Below are 17320 nucleotides of genomic sequence, written 5' to 3' on the forward strand. Positions count from 1 at the left end.
TCTGTAGGATCATCAAAAACAGTGTAGCTCTGCTGTTCTGAATAAGCTCCAGCCTAGTGAAATACTGTTTTACAGCTCATTCTTTTTACAAATTCGATGGATAAATTACACCAATCTCTCTTTTCCCTTTTTTTCCCAGATCCAACCCATTCTACGAGCCAAGGACATCGAGCCCTGTGCAGCAGGATGCTGGTGGCCCCTCACCTGATGTGGCCAGCAGCCAGAAGAGGAGAGCTCCCCCACCCCCGGGCACTAGCCCTGGGCTTGGCCCCAGTTTACCACCCCACAAACCCACATCTGGCCCTGATGGGGAGAGAGCCCAGCCCGTCGGGCCCAGCCCAGTGGCAGCAATGATAGGGAGAGAGCTGGCCTCCTCTTCCCCCAAGGTACGCAGTCCTTGCTGGAATGTAAAAAACTTGATTTATCCCCATGTGATGCATGTGAAAAATACAGAAAGAAATGCACTGTGGCTGTGTCTGCAGCGTATCATTACTTTCTATTGTGAGAAATATACCTTTTAGAATAAAGCAATTTAAGATTTTGATTTTAACTTTGATCTCATCAACTACTTGTCGGCCTCGCAGACTCTTAAGTTCATTTAATTACATTTAATTCAAATCTCTGAGCTTGAACCCCAAAATTCAACAGATCTCAGCTCATGTCTACTTCCTGTCATTCACTCTAGCTCGTCCGTGCAGTATGTTTTATTATAAGTGAGTGAGTTGAAGCATTTTGAGTGTGTTGTGTGTGTATGTGTGTGTTCGCAGTAGTGTGTCCACATCCAGTGGTCCTTACATTAGCTTTTTTCCGCCTGCACAGTCTCATCTCCTGCACCATTCTTTATGCTCATGAAACTCCCCAGCTCCTCATTTGAATATAGGTATTTGTTTATTGGGGTGTTTTCATATGTTTATTTATTTATTTAAATTAGGTAAATCATGGCTGGGTCTAATTAAATGGCTGATGGTCACACACACTCACGGCAGGAGTCAGACCACTGGTGGGGAATGATTGGCTGGGGGTGTGGGGATGAGTGGGGGTTAAAATTGTGAGTGTGTGTGTGTAGGGGCTCAATGAGCCTGTGTAGGGCTTAAACACAGGGGGCTTAACTACAGCAGAGCGATCACAAGGGGGTGTTGACCCCCTGTGCCCATGCACACACATACACGCAAACACAGTACAGTTAGTCATACACACACATAGACACACACAGGTCCCTCCTCCCCATGCAGCTGGCTAGCTGACTGTTTTAGTGTAGCTGGGCGGTGATGCTGGCCGTCCATGTAATTATGGCACAGTGCCTTTATCACCCAGCTGCAGTTGCCTGTGACCATGGGTGAGGGGGCCTAAACCACTTTAATTACCCAAAGCCAGTGGCCTGTGGTGGGCCACACTTCGCCAAGAGATGCCCCTGCCTCTGGAGCTTGGTGTGGAGGGGGCAAGGTGGGGTTTAGAGAATGAATTGTGACTGAAGAGGAGGGGTGAAATGAAGAATATGCTGAGGATAGTGAAGGGTTATAAGACGGCAGAAAAGAGAGGGAACATTTCCAGGGAATTGTGGAGAGAGAGCGCGAGAGAGATGGGATGTTCACAGTAAACAAGGATAGGCCTACAGGGTTTGTTGGCATATACAGCTAGTGTGAATAGGGTTTTTTTTCCCTCTTATTCACACCCAGCACCATGGTACACACCACAGCCTACACATGGGCTGTGAGATGACCTTTGAATGTATGAAGTCAGGGAGGATTAAGAGGAGACATCCTCACTATGAGAGGCCACGACAAAACCAACACATCATAACGCTAGGAACGTGCACAGAGTGTAAATGTATGCATGTATCTGTTCTTATAGTTTCCAGTGTGCCCAAGGCTCAGTTCTGTGAATATGTACTCGGGCAGTTATAACCTTCCCTCAAAACACAGCTAACCTCCGCCTCTCCCATATAAGGCGTCTACTCTTCATTCATATTTATTTTACCAATGTGGGCAAATTGTATGTAGGGCTGAGATAAACACACACACAGAATTCAGTTTAATCTCACAATGTGAATAGAAATTGATATCCAGAAAGCCACCATATTCAGTTCTACATTTACAAACCTGCCCTGAAGGGTTAGTATGAGTTTTTCTTTTTTCTTCTTTTTAAATGAAATCTTGTCTTTGGTAACCGAAAGAGATTAGCTTGTCTCGTTTCACCATTACATTTAACACATTTATTCGCTGCAGCAGAGGAACAAGCTTTAAATGGCTGGTCACTCAACAAATAGAAAACGAGTTTAAGGGTCAGCGCCTCGAGCAATGCTTCGGTGAAGATATTTCATAAACCTGTAAAAACCAAGCAAGAGTTCTAACAAGAAAATACAAGGCAACTACAGTCATGGAGAAAGATGTTTGCATTCACTCCAACAGATTTAGGATTAAACGTTTTCTTGGATGCAATCTCATCCTCCTTGTCATTGCATTAAAACCAGCCACTTCAGTGCCAGCCTGTGGAAAATCAGGACATCTACATGACATATGGTGTGCGCCCACTTATTCTATACACAGGTATTACACATGTTGATTGGATTTACGTTAAGAATAATATGAGCTCGGTGCTCTGGATTTTTGCCAGTGAAACACATGGGCTGGCACTAACTCAAGTTCTTATGTAGATTCAGATGTAAATGCAGCATCTACAGAGGTTTCAGAAGCTTTTGTTTTGTTGCTCATGATGACTGGTGGACAGTAGGTCCCAACAAAACCCTGCTATATACTGAAGAGGATATGCAGATAGCACCTTTCTGAACAATATATTAGGACTTTGAGTATGTATTTTTAAACATAATTGAAAAAGGAGGCCTTTGCCTCAATGATCAATTAAAGGTGCCTTACTTCGGGTGATGTTTGTGTTTGAGGAAATGTGAAGGTAGGTCATACCTTGGCAGCGGTGGCTCAGGAGATACAGTGGGACATCTGTCAATGAGAAGGTCAATGGTTTGACGCCAGGCTCCTCTAGTCTGCATGCTGAAGTATTGCTGGGCAAGATACTGAAACCTTAATGCTCCTATCAAAGTGTTAATGTGTGAATTTTAGCTTAAAAGGTGCTTCTAGGAATCGGTGAATAAGGCTTGTAGAAAGAAAGTACTTGAAATGTAGCTACACTTCTCAGTGTTTGTCTCTGCACCGTTGTTATTGATGCCAGATTCAGACTACATTATAATAGCTTGATTGTGGCCAAAACCATGGGCGTCTTAAATGACCGCAGATCATTTTATCGTGTATACTGTGTCGTAACTGAAACTTCATCCAGAATGTCTTATGATGTCCAGACAGAAAGACCAACATGTCATGTATACACAGTTGTAAAGTTGTACATATGACTGCACATGAGTCCGGTTTTTACCATGTTGAAAGTTTATATGCACTTGTCATTAGGTCCGAATGCTTAGATGGCTGTTGCGAGTTTGACAGAGAAGTGACCGGACTTGTTCTTTGACACATGAAGCCGACGCATTAAGATATCGTGAAAATAATGGAAAGGAGAGCATGTCTGAAAGGGGCTTTAGATGCTTCACAGCTCCCATACCAATATGTGATTCCATTGTCCCGTCTAGAGATCCTGAAGTGCGTCAAGTTTAAAGTGTAGCATCTGTGAAGGAGCTGGAAGGATGAAAACATCTGTGGGATTAATTTAAATGAACAGAGGGAGTTCCTGTTGGGCGGGCTGTGAGCTCTGTCTGGTCTGATTCAGTCCATCTCTTTTCCCTCGCTGTAACTCAGTGATCCTCTGCTCCTCCTTTTGTTTCATCTCCATCTCTATTCTGTAGTCAGAGCGCTCTACACTTAGATGCTCTGATCTTTGGATTTTCATCAAGTTTCCGCTTCGTGACTTATTTGCCTTATTTTCATATAAAGAAAAGTTGGAGGTTGGATTATGCGCGTGGGCAGAAGTTTGAAAGAAAAAGTTCTGTGTTATCTTAATATTTGCCAAAGAATCTTGGAAACAGTAAGGAATTTTCAACTTTGTGGTTTATCTGTCAATACATTACATCCTGGAACTGGTGTGCGTTTGCTTTTCAAAAGCTTTTTTTAGGCTGTTCCTTAACTGTATACTGTGTGAATATCACCTATTTCTTTGTATGTCGAGTAATATTTCAAGCATAATCTTACATGAAATCTTTACCACTTTTCCCTTTATTAATTTTTGTTACAAGCACACTCACATTAGACACTAGAGGAATGTTTTCTTTCTCCCCTTCATTTGAAGGGCTTCAGTGATTACCCACGTTAGTTGAAGGGATCAAATTAAATAGAGTTTTGCAGGTTGTGAGAGCTCCTGTGCTGGGGGGAAGGAAGAGGCCAGAGCTCTCCTTCCTCTCCCACATGTTTTCACAGCCCCTCCTCCTGTTCAGACTACCTCCAAATTGAAATTAGAATAAATTAACATTATTTAATTGAGTTCGCAGAAGGCTGCGATATTTCTTAATTAGCTTTCACCGAGGTTCGCGGCAGGAGAGGACCACATCCGTGCTGTGGAGTGTTTCTGAGGTTACTGTGACGACTGAGGGATGTTTTTGGAGGACAGAGGGGAGCCCAAGAGACAAGGACAGTCATCTCTTGTCTTCTGATCTTTGCCCGTTGCAAGGTCTCTCGTCTTGTTATCATTACATCCAGTCCAAAGTTAATTCATCTTCTCTGATAAGTTTTGCAGACCTTTACACAAAGAAACTCAGATGGAGGACATAAAGAAAGTGGACTGGGTACGATGTTTTTAAGCAGCTACTGTAGATTTAAAAGCCTCCTTCGTTATAGTTGGAGCTTAAATGCTAAACTAAATGCCTTGTTGACTGTTGTTCATTTAAAGCACACTTCCATCTAGGTTCATTTTTCTGACATGTAAAGCTCTGCAAGATGGTGTCAGTAAACTCTTGTGGTAAGAGTTGTCCACTCTCCAGCTGAAGTGGCTCTATGCCCCACAGTTTGAGAACCACTGGGTTAAAAGTAAAAGATCAGGAGAGTGTTTTGTGTTTCTTAAATTTCAGAACTTGGCATCGCTATGAGCAAGGAAATGGGCATTGCGGTCCGTCTCTGAGACCAAAGCATTGAAGCCTCAGTGGCTCCCTTTGGCCACGCTGGCCTTTCCATAAGCTGTGTAATATTAGGAGAATAATCCTCGAGAGGAGTAAGGCTAAATAATTACCTTTCAGTGTCTACCTTTTCTCAGCGTGGACCCCTCCCCAAACTTTTTTTTGCCGTCTCTGAGTGGTCTGTCATTGGATCTTGTGGGAGAAAGGAGACCCAGTTTCTTCTCTCAGTCGGTGTAGGTCCAATCATCGGGCTTCCTGTTGTTGCTTCAAGATGCAGGGCATCGCTGTCATCAAGTTAGTGGAAAGGTAGAAGACGATACCAACCTCTGTACGGTCTGCAGTCTCAGAAGTTTAAGGAAATATTTAATACGTATACTTTTGGCTGTTTGTTTAAATCATCACTAAATACAGTGGGGCAAAAAAGTATTTAGTCAGCCACCGATTGTGCAAGTTCCCCCACTTAAAATGATGACAGAGGTCAGTAATTTGCACCAGAGGTACACTTCAACTGTGAGAGACAGAATGTGAAAAAAAAATCCATGAATCCACATGGTAGGATTTGTAAAGAATTTATTCGTAAATCAGGGTGGAAAATAAGTATTTGGTCAATAACAAAAATACAACTCAATACTTTGTAACATAACCTTTGTTGGCAATAACAGAGGTCAAACGTTTACTATAGGTCTTTACCAGGTTTGCACACACAGTAGCTGGTATTTTGGCCCATTCCTCCATGCAGATCTTCTCGAGAGCAGTGATGTTTTGGGGCTGTCGCCGAGCAACACGGACTTTCAACTCCCGCCACAGATTTTCTATGGGGTTGAGGTCTGGAGACTGGCTAGGCCACTCCAGGACTTTCAAATGCTTCTTACGGAGCCACTCCTTTGTTGTCCGGGCGGTGTGTTTTGGATCATTGTCATGTTGGAAGACCCAGCCTCGTTTCATCTTCAAAGTTCTCACCGATGGAAGGTGGTTTTGGCTCAAAATCTCACGATACATGGCCCCATTCATTCTGTCCTTAACACGGATCAGTCGTCCTGTCCCCTTGGCAGAAAAACAGCCCCATAGCATGATGTTTCCACCCCCATGCTTCACAGTAGGTATGGTGTTCTTGGGATGCAACTCAGTATTCGTCTTCCTCCAAACACGACGAGTTGAGTTTATACCAAAAAGTTCTACTTTGGTTTCATCTGACCACATGACATTCTCCCAATCCTCTGCTGTATCATCCATGTGCTCTCTGGCAAACTTCAGACGGGCCTGGACATGCACTGGCTTCAGCAGCGGAACACGTCTGGCACTGCGGGATTTGATTCCCTGCCGTTGTAGTGTGTTACTGATGGTGACCTTTGTTACTTTGGTCCCAGCTCTCTGCAGGTCATTCACCAGGTCCCCCCGTGTGGTTCTGGGATCTTTGCTCACCGTTCTCATGATCATTTTGACCCCACGGGATGAGATCTTGCGTGGAGCCCCAGATCGAGGGAGATTATCAGTGGTCTTGTATGTCTTCCATTTTCTGATGATTGCTCCCACAGTTGATTTTTTCACACCAAGCTGCTTGCCTATTGTAGATTCACTCTTCCCAGTCTGGTGCAGGTCTACAATACTTTTCCTGGTGTCCTTCGAAAGCTCTTTGGTCTTGGCCATGGCGGCGTTTGGAGTCTGACTGTTTGAGGCTGTGGACAGGTGTCTTTTATACAGATGATGAGTTCAAACAGGTGCCATTCATACAGGTAACGAGTGGGGGACAGAAAAGCTTCTTACAGAGGACGTTACAGGTCTGTGAGAGCCAGAGATTTTCCTTGTTTGAGGTGACCAAATACTTATTTTCCACCCTAATTTACGAATAAATTCTTTACAAATCCTACCATGTGGATTCATGGATTTTTTTTTTTCACATTCTGTCTCTCACAGTTGAAGTGTACCTCTGGTGCAAATTACTGACCTCTGTCATCATTTTAAGTGGGGGAACTTGCACAATCGGTGGCTGACTAAATACTTTTTTGCCCCACTGTATGTTTGCATCAATTAAATGAGATCCAGTGGTGGTGAACAGTTCGAGCCATGTTTGAGGCACAGTTTTAATCCTGAAGTCTCACAGGGCACCAGGCATTTACACGTTTAATCATTTCAAGTAGACAAACAAAAATATTAATATTACACACCCTTCCCATTTCAGTTTTACTCACTGGTAGCCATGAAGTGACAAGTGTGTGTGTTTGTTGTGTGTATTAACGTGCTGTCTTGTGTGTGTTGTGAGGGATATATTTTGATCCATTTACTGTAATGCGGCTATCATTTTTCCACCTCTTCCTCTGTTGGGTGCATGTCGAGTTCACAAGTTAAGCACTGCGAAGAGCTCACTCTCTTCAATACCCGCGCCGACTGGTGTAAAAGGGCCTTCCGCAAAGCGCCGCTTGTAATCTGCCTTTGGTAAGTCCTCCTTAGTTTTATCTGCCAAGGATTACCTCACAAGCTGCAAGCAGGAGAGAACGAGGGAGACGCAGAGCAAGAGAGAGAGAAATGAAAAGCAAGTCAAACAGAAAACGATGAAGATGGAACAAAATGAAAACAAATCGCTGTGTAATCTCTGAAAGAAGGAGACCTGCTTTTGAGTTGAAGGGAAGTTTCCCTCGCCACTCATTTAGAGAAGGAATTGACTAATCCCTCCATGATTGATGTCTGCTATGAGAGGCTCTATGGCAGACTAATAGGGCTTATGAGGATGACCAGAAAGTCCTTTGTGTGTGCGTGTGTGTGTGTATGTGTGTGCGTATGTGTGCACGTGTAGGAACCAAACCTTTTTGTCTTGTGTGTCCTTCTATCCAGTGGCCGTAGAGGCCAGGGGTTTGAATGACATAGCAGCCGAAGAAGGGGTAACTTTATCTTAATCTGGTCTTAATCTGCCCTGGTGCTCCAGGTGTGTGTGGGCCTAAACCTTGAAGGATCCTGGGTTTTGGGGTGAGGTTTAAGGGGACTTCATCTGAGGAGATAGAAGTCCATGCACTTGAAAACTCCTTGGACCTCCAGAGGGTCTGAGACCCCCCGCACATTCCTGAAAACCGCACTCACTTAGTGAAGCTGAACCTTCTTCCCGTCATCTTTAAGTGGCCCTTCCTACATTTTAATTGAATTAAACCAACCGTTCTCCTTAATTTAAAAAAGACCTTGGAAGTATCTTATGAATTAGTCAGTGATTTCTCTTTCAAATTGTGCGGGTGTGTTCAAGTGTGTGTACATGCACACACGTGCACTCTTGTGTCTGTGTTTGAGGAAAAGAGAGTGAGTGTAGAAATGATAAGGCTTTAATTGCCTCTTCCTAAAGCCCTCCAGCCCCCCTCTTTCGGCCTATTATAGTATGCAGGTGTGTGCTTTTATGTGCTATAGGAAATACTAAGTGGCATTTCCAGTGCTCAACTCTCACATCACCTGGTGGCATCCTTCTCAGTTTGTATTTGAGCTTTCACAGACCTCCTTTGACCTAAGCAGGAGTTGATGCATAAATCCAGTCCTGCAGGTACAGTTTGGACCCTTTGAAATGTTCGTTCGGTCTTTTTGTGTAAAGACCCCCCCATGTTATGAGAGTTAGTAGAAAGTTGCAGTTAGTTATGGCTGAAATGTTCCTCATATACAGAGATTTGAACTCCTTTATGGTCTCAATCATCATCTGTGATCAGCCCAGCCATGAACCTCACTCTAACCCTATCCTAGCAAAATAGGGTTTGTTTGTTTATTTAATGGTTTTCCCAATTCTTGATAAACTATTTACTTGACACTATAAATTATGACTGTAACAGTTATAGTCCGTATTTCATGTTTAAAAAAACAAAGTCAGAGAGGCCAAAAGGAATGACTGCTTACTCTTCAAATTAGTTGCTGCATAAATGTCTGTCCATTAATTGGTCGATTGTGGGATTGATTACTGACATTCAGAAGAATAAAGCTGCTCAGAATCTCCATGTCTACTGAACAGTGTCATGTTAAGCTGCGATCTAATAATTAGCATTTCAACATATAAACTATTAAATGCTAAAAATGAGAAATTGCTGAAGGTGGAGCCATCAGGGGCCTATAGAGATTAAAGTCAGGTGTTCAAGCACCACCCAGATGTATTATTGCCTTTTAGTCACTTAAATGTTCTATTCTTTCTCCAAACTTTTTCTCTTTCCGGATGCTCCTGTCAGTCCTCCTCCACCACACCCATCCTCCTTTTCTCTCTGTGTTGATGCATGTGTATTCTGATCAGGAGTCAAAGGGATGACTTTGTAATTATGTTCATTTTAATTGGCTCTGCTATCACCCCTCTCATCACTCTGGAGCCCACGCTGCGCTGGACAATGGCAGTCTGTAGTGTCGGGGTTAAGCAACCGCTGTGTTAACACCCCCCCCTCCCCAAAATAAAAGAAAAAACACGCACACTCCTCATGTGTATGTATGTATGTATGTATGTGTACACACACACACACACACACACACACACACACACACACACACACACACACACACACACACACACACACACACACACACACACACACACAAAAACTGCCTCTTTACCTGCAGAACATAATTCCTAAAGTGGCCTCCTTAATGAGTTTTCCCTGCCCTGGCTTAGATTAATTGATAAATGGTGGTTTTATCAGCCCAGCTCATCTCTGAATCCATTGCACCACTAATTTGTTTGTTGAAGATGTCAGTTAAAGGAGATTAATACGGTATAGATTTATAAAAACAACATCCACCTTCTTTTCCTCTCTCTGTTCTTTCTCCCAAACCTTGTTACTTATCTGAGAAGGTGGAGGAAGAGCATAAGATTTAGATGGATGTTAAGGTGCAGTTTTAATGTTGGTCACGAAGAAATCCTGCTGGAAAAAAATGGACTTTAGATTTAAAATCTAATTTTGATCTCAGACGGGTTTTTTAGCTCTGAAAATGTGTCTTTTGTTTGTAAGAAGTTAGAAGGTGAAGGTACTTTGAGGGCCCGTGACTCAGAAAATGTCTTCTGATTTATAAAAAAGTGTGTGTGTGTGTGTGTGTGTGTGTGTGTGTGTGTGTGTGTGTCAGCTGAATGTGATGGGGTCAGGTGGCAGGATAAAAAACCCAGTTACAAATAAACAGACAAACACTGTTTAAACAGATTTATCGAATGGTTTGAATATTGAAGTGCAGCAGAGCCACAAGGACACGCCAATAATGCCAAACTGCATTAAAAAAAATTCAATTAAAATCTATGTGCAAACTTACCTTTGCCTATTTTTTCTAATTTGATCAACTCCAAGAGGGTAACAGCAGGAAAGTAGTTGTAGGTAGTCTTTGCTATAACACTGTTCTGTGACTTCCTGCCTTCCAGAGCTGCTTCACCTGTGTTTTTCACAGGTCCTCATAGACTTGCAGTCTCTTAAGTTTGTCTCCTTCACTGCTCAACCAAGTGCACAGTTGAAATGGCAGTTAAAACAGACTAATGCACTATAGATTTATAAAAGCAGCCTCCCATTTTCTCCTCTTTCTCACAAACCTTATTTATCTGAGGGAGATTAGGAGGCAATTAGAACATTAGATGTGGGCGGACTTTGAATTTGTGCAAATCTGGATTTTAAAATGTAAGTTTATTTCCTGGCAAAGGCATGTCTTGGCCATACGTACCCATATACAGGGCAACCATATACACTGATTTTGAGCGGTGTTTGAAGTGGCAACTGTGAGGTTTCAGTTTGAGCTAGTGACAGTGTAATTTTATGAAATGGTGATTGAGGAGAAGGAAATGGCTCACTGGAATGGCTCAGGAGGAGTCTGAAGTATCCTCTGTTAGATCAGTGTAACTAATGAGAGGAAGCAGATGGAGAAGGACTCAAAGAAATGGAGTGTAGGACATTTTTACCATCAGTGATGTTGTCTTGGTTTGTCCCCACTGCAGACAGCATCCTCACCGCACGTACTCGATCTCAAACCTACCCACCCTGCATGCCTTTTCCCCACAGCCAAAGCTAATTTGCAGAGGCGTGAGTGTGGGTAATGCTACTGACGTTTCCATGACAAGCTAAAGCCAGCGCTTACACCGCATTATGCCCCTGTGTTACATGTTAGGCGAGTAAGCGGGCGGGTGGGCACACTGCAAGCTGGCACTGTCCCTCCCTCCATTTTATTTTCCTTTTTTTTTTTTTTTCCCCCAGTGAATGGTTTTATTTCAATTTCAAAGGCTTGTCCTCTCCTGTATGCTTTTTTTTTTAAAGACAGCTTTGCGTGGTTATGCCTGTGGAGCAAAATAGGCCTTGGAAGCGATATGGTCCTGGAAAAGGAAACCGCTTTTCCAGATTTTTGCATTTTACATCTCTGTAGCCAACTGCCGAAAGGCCCTCTGTCTTGGCCTGCAAGTGATGGAAAGCGTGAATCACCAGCAACCTCCCCCCATCGCCATCATGATGAGTTTATTTACATATTTCTTTACTTGGTGACAGTACACAAAGCCACAGTGCAAAGATTTGTTAAATAGCTATGAAAACTTACTGAAGCAATTTCAGTGTGTCATAGATGGGCTGCCCTTCTGTTTCCACCTGTTCGTAAAATAAAGCCCAACTTAACTAAACAGCGTCTGAGCTCTCGTACTCATACCTCTCTTTGGAAGGAGGCCCCCACCCCAGTCGATTACAAAGGTAATGAGACATACATTTCCTTTGTATGTTAATGTGTATTATTTTTTACGCTACATTCACTCTCCTCTCCTGTTCCACCCTTTTGCCCCCCATCCCCCACAAACCCCTCCTTCTCCCCAATCTCCTTATTGCCCCATCCACTTCACATCTCCATTTACATAATTGAACTTTTGATTGGACTTTGCTCCCTCCCCTCCGCTCTCACGCAGGCAGCGTTTGAAATCCGAAGCATAATTTCATGGGTAAGATGACGCGAGGTGATCGTTCTCTCTCTCTCTCTCTTTTCCGCTCCGTGTTTTTCCTAATGTGAAGACGTTGGACTTGGAAAGCTCAGATTAAACAAATTGCTTGTTTTGATTGAAGGTGCAATTAAATAATTGAGCATGTGGTTATTTGGAGACGAGCCAATCAGATGAGGTTTTTCTGTAGCAGGATGGACAGGCCACTTAAGTGCACCAACCCTATCCTCTTAAATATGAGCAGGTATTAATTTTTTCCCCAAGTATGTGTATCTTGGATAAGAGGAGTGTGTTAGGCTACCATTTCTAAGATGTTGTTATCCATACAGTAAGTGTGTATGTCCCTGCTGTTTGCATGCATGTACAGTATGTGTATCTTGGATAAGAGGAGTGTGTTAGGCTACCATTTCTAAGATGTTGTTATCCATACAGTAAGTGTGTATGTCCCTGCTGTTTGCATGCATGTACAGTATGTGTGTCTTGTGTGTACTTTGCACTGCGTGTATATGTGTGTGCATGGACTTTCCTTTCCTTTTTTTTCTTTTTTTGCCTTAGGCTCCTTGAGCGGATTACAAGTTTTAAAGAGTATGAGATTCAACACCTCCTCAAATCTGACACTCTGACACTGCTTTGAAGCCTCGAAAGTGAGATTGGAAAGACACGGAAGCTCTTTTCTCTCCACAGAGTCGTGGGTTTATGTCATTGGGTTGAGCCCAGTTAAGTTTCCATTGAAGCGTCATGCCCCAGAGTGAGAGACAAAGCTGCCACTTTAAAATGTTTGACTTGTGTCTTTTTTTTTATGACTCAGAAAGGCTAGTTTGGTGGCCTCTGTGTGCTTTAGCCCCCATGTTTAATGCCACGTGACTTTGTTTACATTTGTTGATCTTTGTTTGGGTACAGTTTAGTAGACTTTCTTTCAGATTTTTACCCTTGACTCTGCAATTCTCCACACTGTTAGTGGGGCAAAAGGTATAAGACTTGTCTACAATAAGCAATTAAAAGTTGCTTTATTAACTAAACTAATGACTGGAATCAAAATCTTACCATCCACCCATCCACCTATGATTATCTGAAGTTTAGTCCCAGTGGCATCAAACTATTTAGGGTGCTCTAGATGTCTTCTCCCCTTTCACCATGACTATCCAGTTGAGACTGGAAGTTACCATTGACCACTTCACAGGTCGTCTTACAGTCATTAAATAAGTAAGTTGAATTCCCTCACTTGGGACAGCCACTTTCCCCCAACCAAGAGGAAACAATCCACCTTTTTCTGGCAGAGAACCTCCGCCTTGGAGCTGCTGACTTTTATCCCAATAGTTTCACTACAAACCGCCACAGTGTGTGCTGACGATCACGCTCCAAATGTAACGTATTTCTACAGCTAAAGACTGTTTTTGAGTCTTACAGATGTAAATTGTTGCTGTTCTTTTACAAAACTTCTTTTTTGCATTTCCATTATAAATGGTAGATTTGATCAGTGTGTAAAAACTGAAATATATTTTATTTTCAGACTGTCCATCTGTTTTGTAAATAAGAAATTAATTTCATTAATGTTTCCTGGAAACCTTTTAAGGAGGTAGGGTAAGATGCGTCTTTTCAACTTATGGTTTCAGCTTATCTCGAGTAGCTCAGTTGAACATTTTCTTTACTTTTGAATAAAGTGGAGAATTTGTGTCTTTATTTATTTAATAAAGTGGCTTTACCCGTGCTTCCCACTTGATCGAAAGCATTTGTAATATTGTCTTGCCTATCTAGAGTAAATTAAATAGTTGCTCATGGTCCACATCTACAGTAAAGACAACAACCTCACTCTAGAATTGTTCTGTAGCTCCACATTATCCTGTGAGAGCTTATTAATTATCTCTGTCATTGTTGAGCAGCATCACCGTTATTTCAGATCTCACATCACCCTCCCAAAATCACATCTGTGAAACCCAAAATCCTCCTCCTGACTCCAGTACCAACAGGAAGCTGGATGCTTCCATTCCCAGGTTTCCTCCTATCTTTCATTCAGGCATTGTAGTGAGCTTAACCCCCCTCCTTTCTCTCTAACATCCTTTTCCCTTCCTCCATTTTTTTTGCTTTCTTTGCCCCGTCAGATGTATGTTGTTGACACTGAGGCATCAGGAAATAATGGAATCTCTTGTCAGTGGCTTGTATTTTCTGCCCAGGCTGTTATGGCTGTGTATAATAGTAGCAGAGGAGGAGGAAGAGGGGAGGTTATGTGCCACTGATAGTAATGAAGGTTGCCTTTTCATTTTTTAATATGGAATGTTTGTGGGCCAAGGCAATGCTCTCCGCTAATCCTACCCTCGAGCCGAGCTAGCTACATGACTGTGTCAGTGTAACACACACACACACACACAAACACACACACACACAGTGACATTCACACAGACTGATAAAAGACAAACACACACACATGCACTCGCTCCTTTAGGCAAGACAGCAAACTGTTTGATAAGTCAGGGTGCATTTCTGCTCCTCATGAAAATTGCACTCCTGTGTTTGTGTCTTAAGGAAATGCAGCCAGTCCTGTAACGGACGATATGGTATTTGTTCAATATTTGATGGATATGAAAGCTCGAGTGGTGCGATGCATTTGTAAAACCTTTATCGGAAAAGGTGGTAATGAAACAGTCTGAGGAAAACTACACCCGCTTTAGGTTGTGATGACTGTAGGGTCGCTGCAAGGGGTTTGTCGGAAATGAAGAAAACATTTGGTTAATCTGTGCTTTTAAAATGGCTTGCCAATTTCCAGTAACGCACCTCCAAATACTTTTAATTGAAGTCAGAAGTATGTATAAGTGATTATTTGTGTGTATTTGTGGCAAGGTGAATGAGCCTTAAAGACACTTTCCCTTAAACTTAATATTTATTTCCACTGGCTGTGTTACACAGGTGTGTGTGTGTGTGTGTGTGTGTGTGTGTGTGTGTGTGTGTGTGTGTGTGTGTGTGTGTGTGTTTTTTCTGCCGGCTAGGGTACAGGGTCTGCGGCACTGGAGTGTGCTGTGTGTCTAATTGCTTTAATAGCACCTGGTCTCTAATCCCAGGTAATTAGAGCGCTCAAATTAGACAGCTACTTTCAACCGTCACTTGAAAAAGCAGAAGGGGAAGGCCTGGAGGAAGACCACTCCACACTGAAACTCTAAAAACACACACACACATTGTAATGGCACACACAAATGGCGGCAAAGGAAGAACACGACTGGAGTTTGAGTCTTTGGAATGATCAGTGCTCACGGTTAGAAACAAACAAAACAAAATAACCACTATCCACATGCTGTAATTTTAAAAATAAGATGATCCTTATCTTTTTGCCGCATGATTTTATGACTTCTTATCTTGTTTTTTTGCTTCCTTTTTCCCCCCTTTCCATTTGTTTGAGAAGCACTGAGGTTTTGTCAAGATCTCCTAAAACGTGTCTGACGGAGCTGTGGGTAAAGGTTAAGGCCCTCTTTTTAAAGATGAGCCGGAAATGTCAAGAGCCTGCCCCTCAGGCTCTCGCTACAGTCTTCCTGTACCAAGACTGCCATCGGGCCCTGATTGACTCTCTCACTCACACACACACACACACACACACACACACACACACACACACACACACACACACACAGGTACAAAGGTTAGGAGCTGCTATTAGAGATGGCCTCCAGTCTCTTTCATCTGCTTTGGAGCTTGTGGCTTCTTGGTAGACTCCAGGCACATGGTCATAGTTTAAAATGCAACAATGGATGAGTAACAGACTTCCTTGTGCTTATAGGCTAAATGGCTTATTTTTTCACTTTTGACCTTGTAAACTAAATATATTTAATATTAAAACATTTGTGAACAGATAGGGCAAGGCCTGACGGCATTATCAAGCCTTTTTTTCAGTTTATAATGTAAAAATAACACAAAACCATCTAAAATTGACAAATGTTCTGATGAGGAATTAGTCAGCACGCTGGAAATTCTATCTCCTTAAAATTCAAATCTCCTCAGTCTTGGCTCCCATCCCTCGACTTTATTTCTTCATAATGCAGTAGCCGAAAGCAGCCAAGAGAGGGGGTTGGTTGGCCACCACAAGCCTTGTTAGGGGAGTGAGGTTCACACAGTGAGAACTGTCTTGAGCTGCAGCTCTCAACTGTGGGTCTTAAAACTGGGTTAACTAGTTACTGAGGTACATCACCTCATGTGCAACTAACTTCTTTCCTTCACTGGCCTCTGCCGAGGCTTGAGTAAAGGTGAAGTTTAAACATCACCTGGTAATGTTTGGATGTCACAGCTCTCATTTAAGTGAGTAATGTTAAAAAAATGTGTGCAGATAAAACAGACTATGTTGTAAACTTTCTCAAACATATTGCATAATATAATTCATGATGTCTGTGTTATTTGTCATATGTTAACTGCATTTTTTTTTTTTTTTTTTGCACAAAAGACTGATATACGCTTGCATTTGGAACACATTTCATTCTTTTTGATCATTGGCCTCTAATGTATTTAATCAAATCTCTATGACATTTTTGCCGTTCCTCTCCAAAATGATCTGAGAGAATTATCCCTTATCAGTCCCTCCATAACCAGATTAGTGAACAGCCAGCTGAATAATCAGAATAGCACGGGCGTCAGGCAAAGACCACTGTCTCCACACCACTGAGGATTTGTGGGATTTGGAGTCTAGGACAGGAAAGGCTCCTAATGGTGAGAGCTTTTTCAACCCAGATAAGACTTCAAAGGCGGAGCTAATTAATAAGATGTTTACATTATTCACGGTCATACACTGCATTCTGAATGACCCTTCATTACGGCACGAGTCTGTGTGTGTGCACGTTCATTCGTGTGCAAGCTCTGTCATTCTGTCCCGGTGTCGTGCTAATTGGATGGGTAGTAGTTTTTAAGTGAAACATTTTTATTCAGTAATAAATAAGGAAAAGGGGGTTGTTTTGGAGTGAAGGGAAGGAGAGCTGCATAAATATATACTCTGGAAATTAATTGACAAAGTACAAGGGTAAAGTATTAATGTGTGGTGTCATTTGTGCTTTAAATATAGTGATCCCAAATGACAGCTGTAATTAAATCATGTATATCTGTCATGGTCGGCTGTGTGGCAGGCAGGATGAGGACCCAATCGCAAAACTCACGGACTCAAGGGATGAACTCAAAAGGCAGCTTTATTGCTGACAAGATGACAGGAAAATACAAAACTTAAACTGGGCACAATAAACTAATACTTGGAGAGAGACACAGGGAAATCCACGCAGCATGAGGGAGACTACGACACAGAACTGAGGGAGACGCAGACATAAATACACAGAGGGTTAACGAGGGAAGTGGGAGCACACGGGGAACACAGCTGACACAGATAATCATAACGAGACAGG

The 17320-nt window shown here is 42.5% G+C and overlaps 1 protein-coding gene across 2 annotated transcripts in view; it reads left to right on the top strand.

Moving 5' to 3' along the window:
- Nucleotides 1-17320, top strand: part of ehbp1 (EH domain binding protein 1) — a 175490-nt gene that overhangs the window by 71813 nt on the left and 86357 nt on the right. For both annotated transcript variants that reach the window (XM_085369657.1, XM_085369656.1), the window contains one exon: nt 140-386. In XM_085369657.1, coding sequence (XP_085225783.1) covers nt 140-386 — 247 coding nt within the window. The remainder of the gene's footprint in view (nt 1-139; nt 387-17320) is intronic.

This window comes from Diplotaxodon limnothrissa, linkage group LG13, assembly GCF_057381915.1.
Source record: "Diplotaxodon limnothrissa isolate DT_005_m linkage group LG13, D_limnothrissa_male_GT1.1, whole genome shotgun sequence".
Taxonomy (NCBI): Eukaryota; Metazoa; Chordata; class Actinopteri; order Cichliformes; family Cichlidae; genus Diplotaxodon; species Diplotaxodon limnothrissa.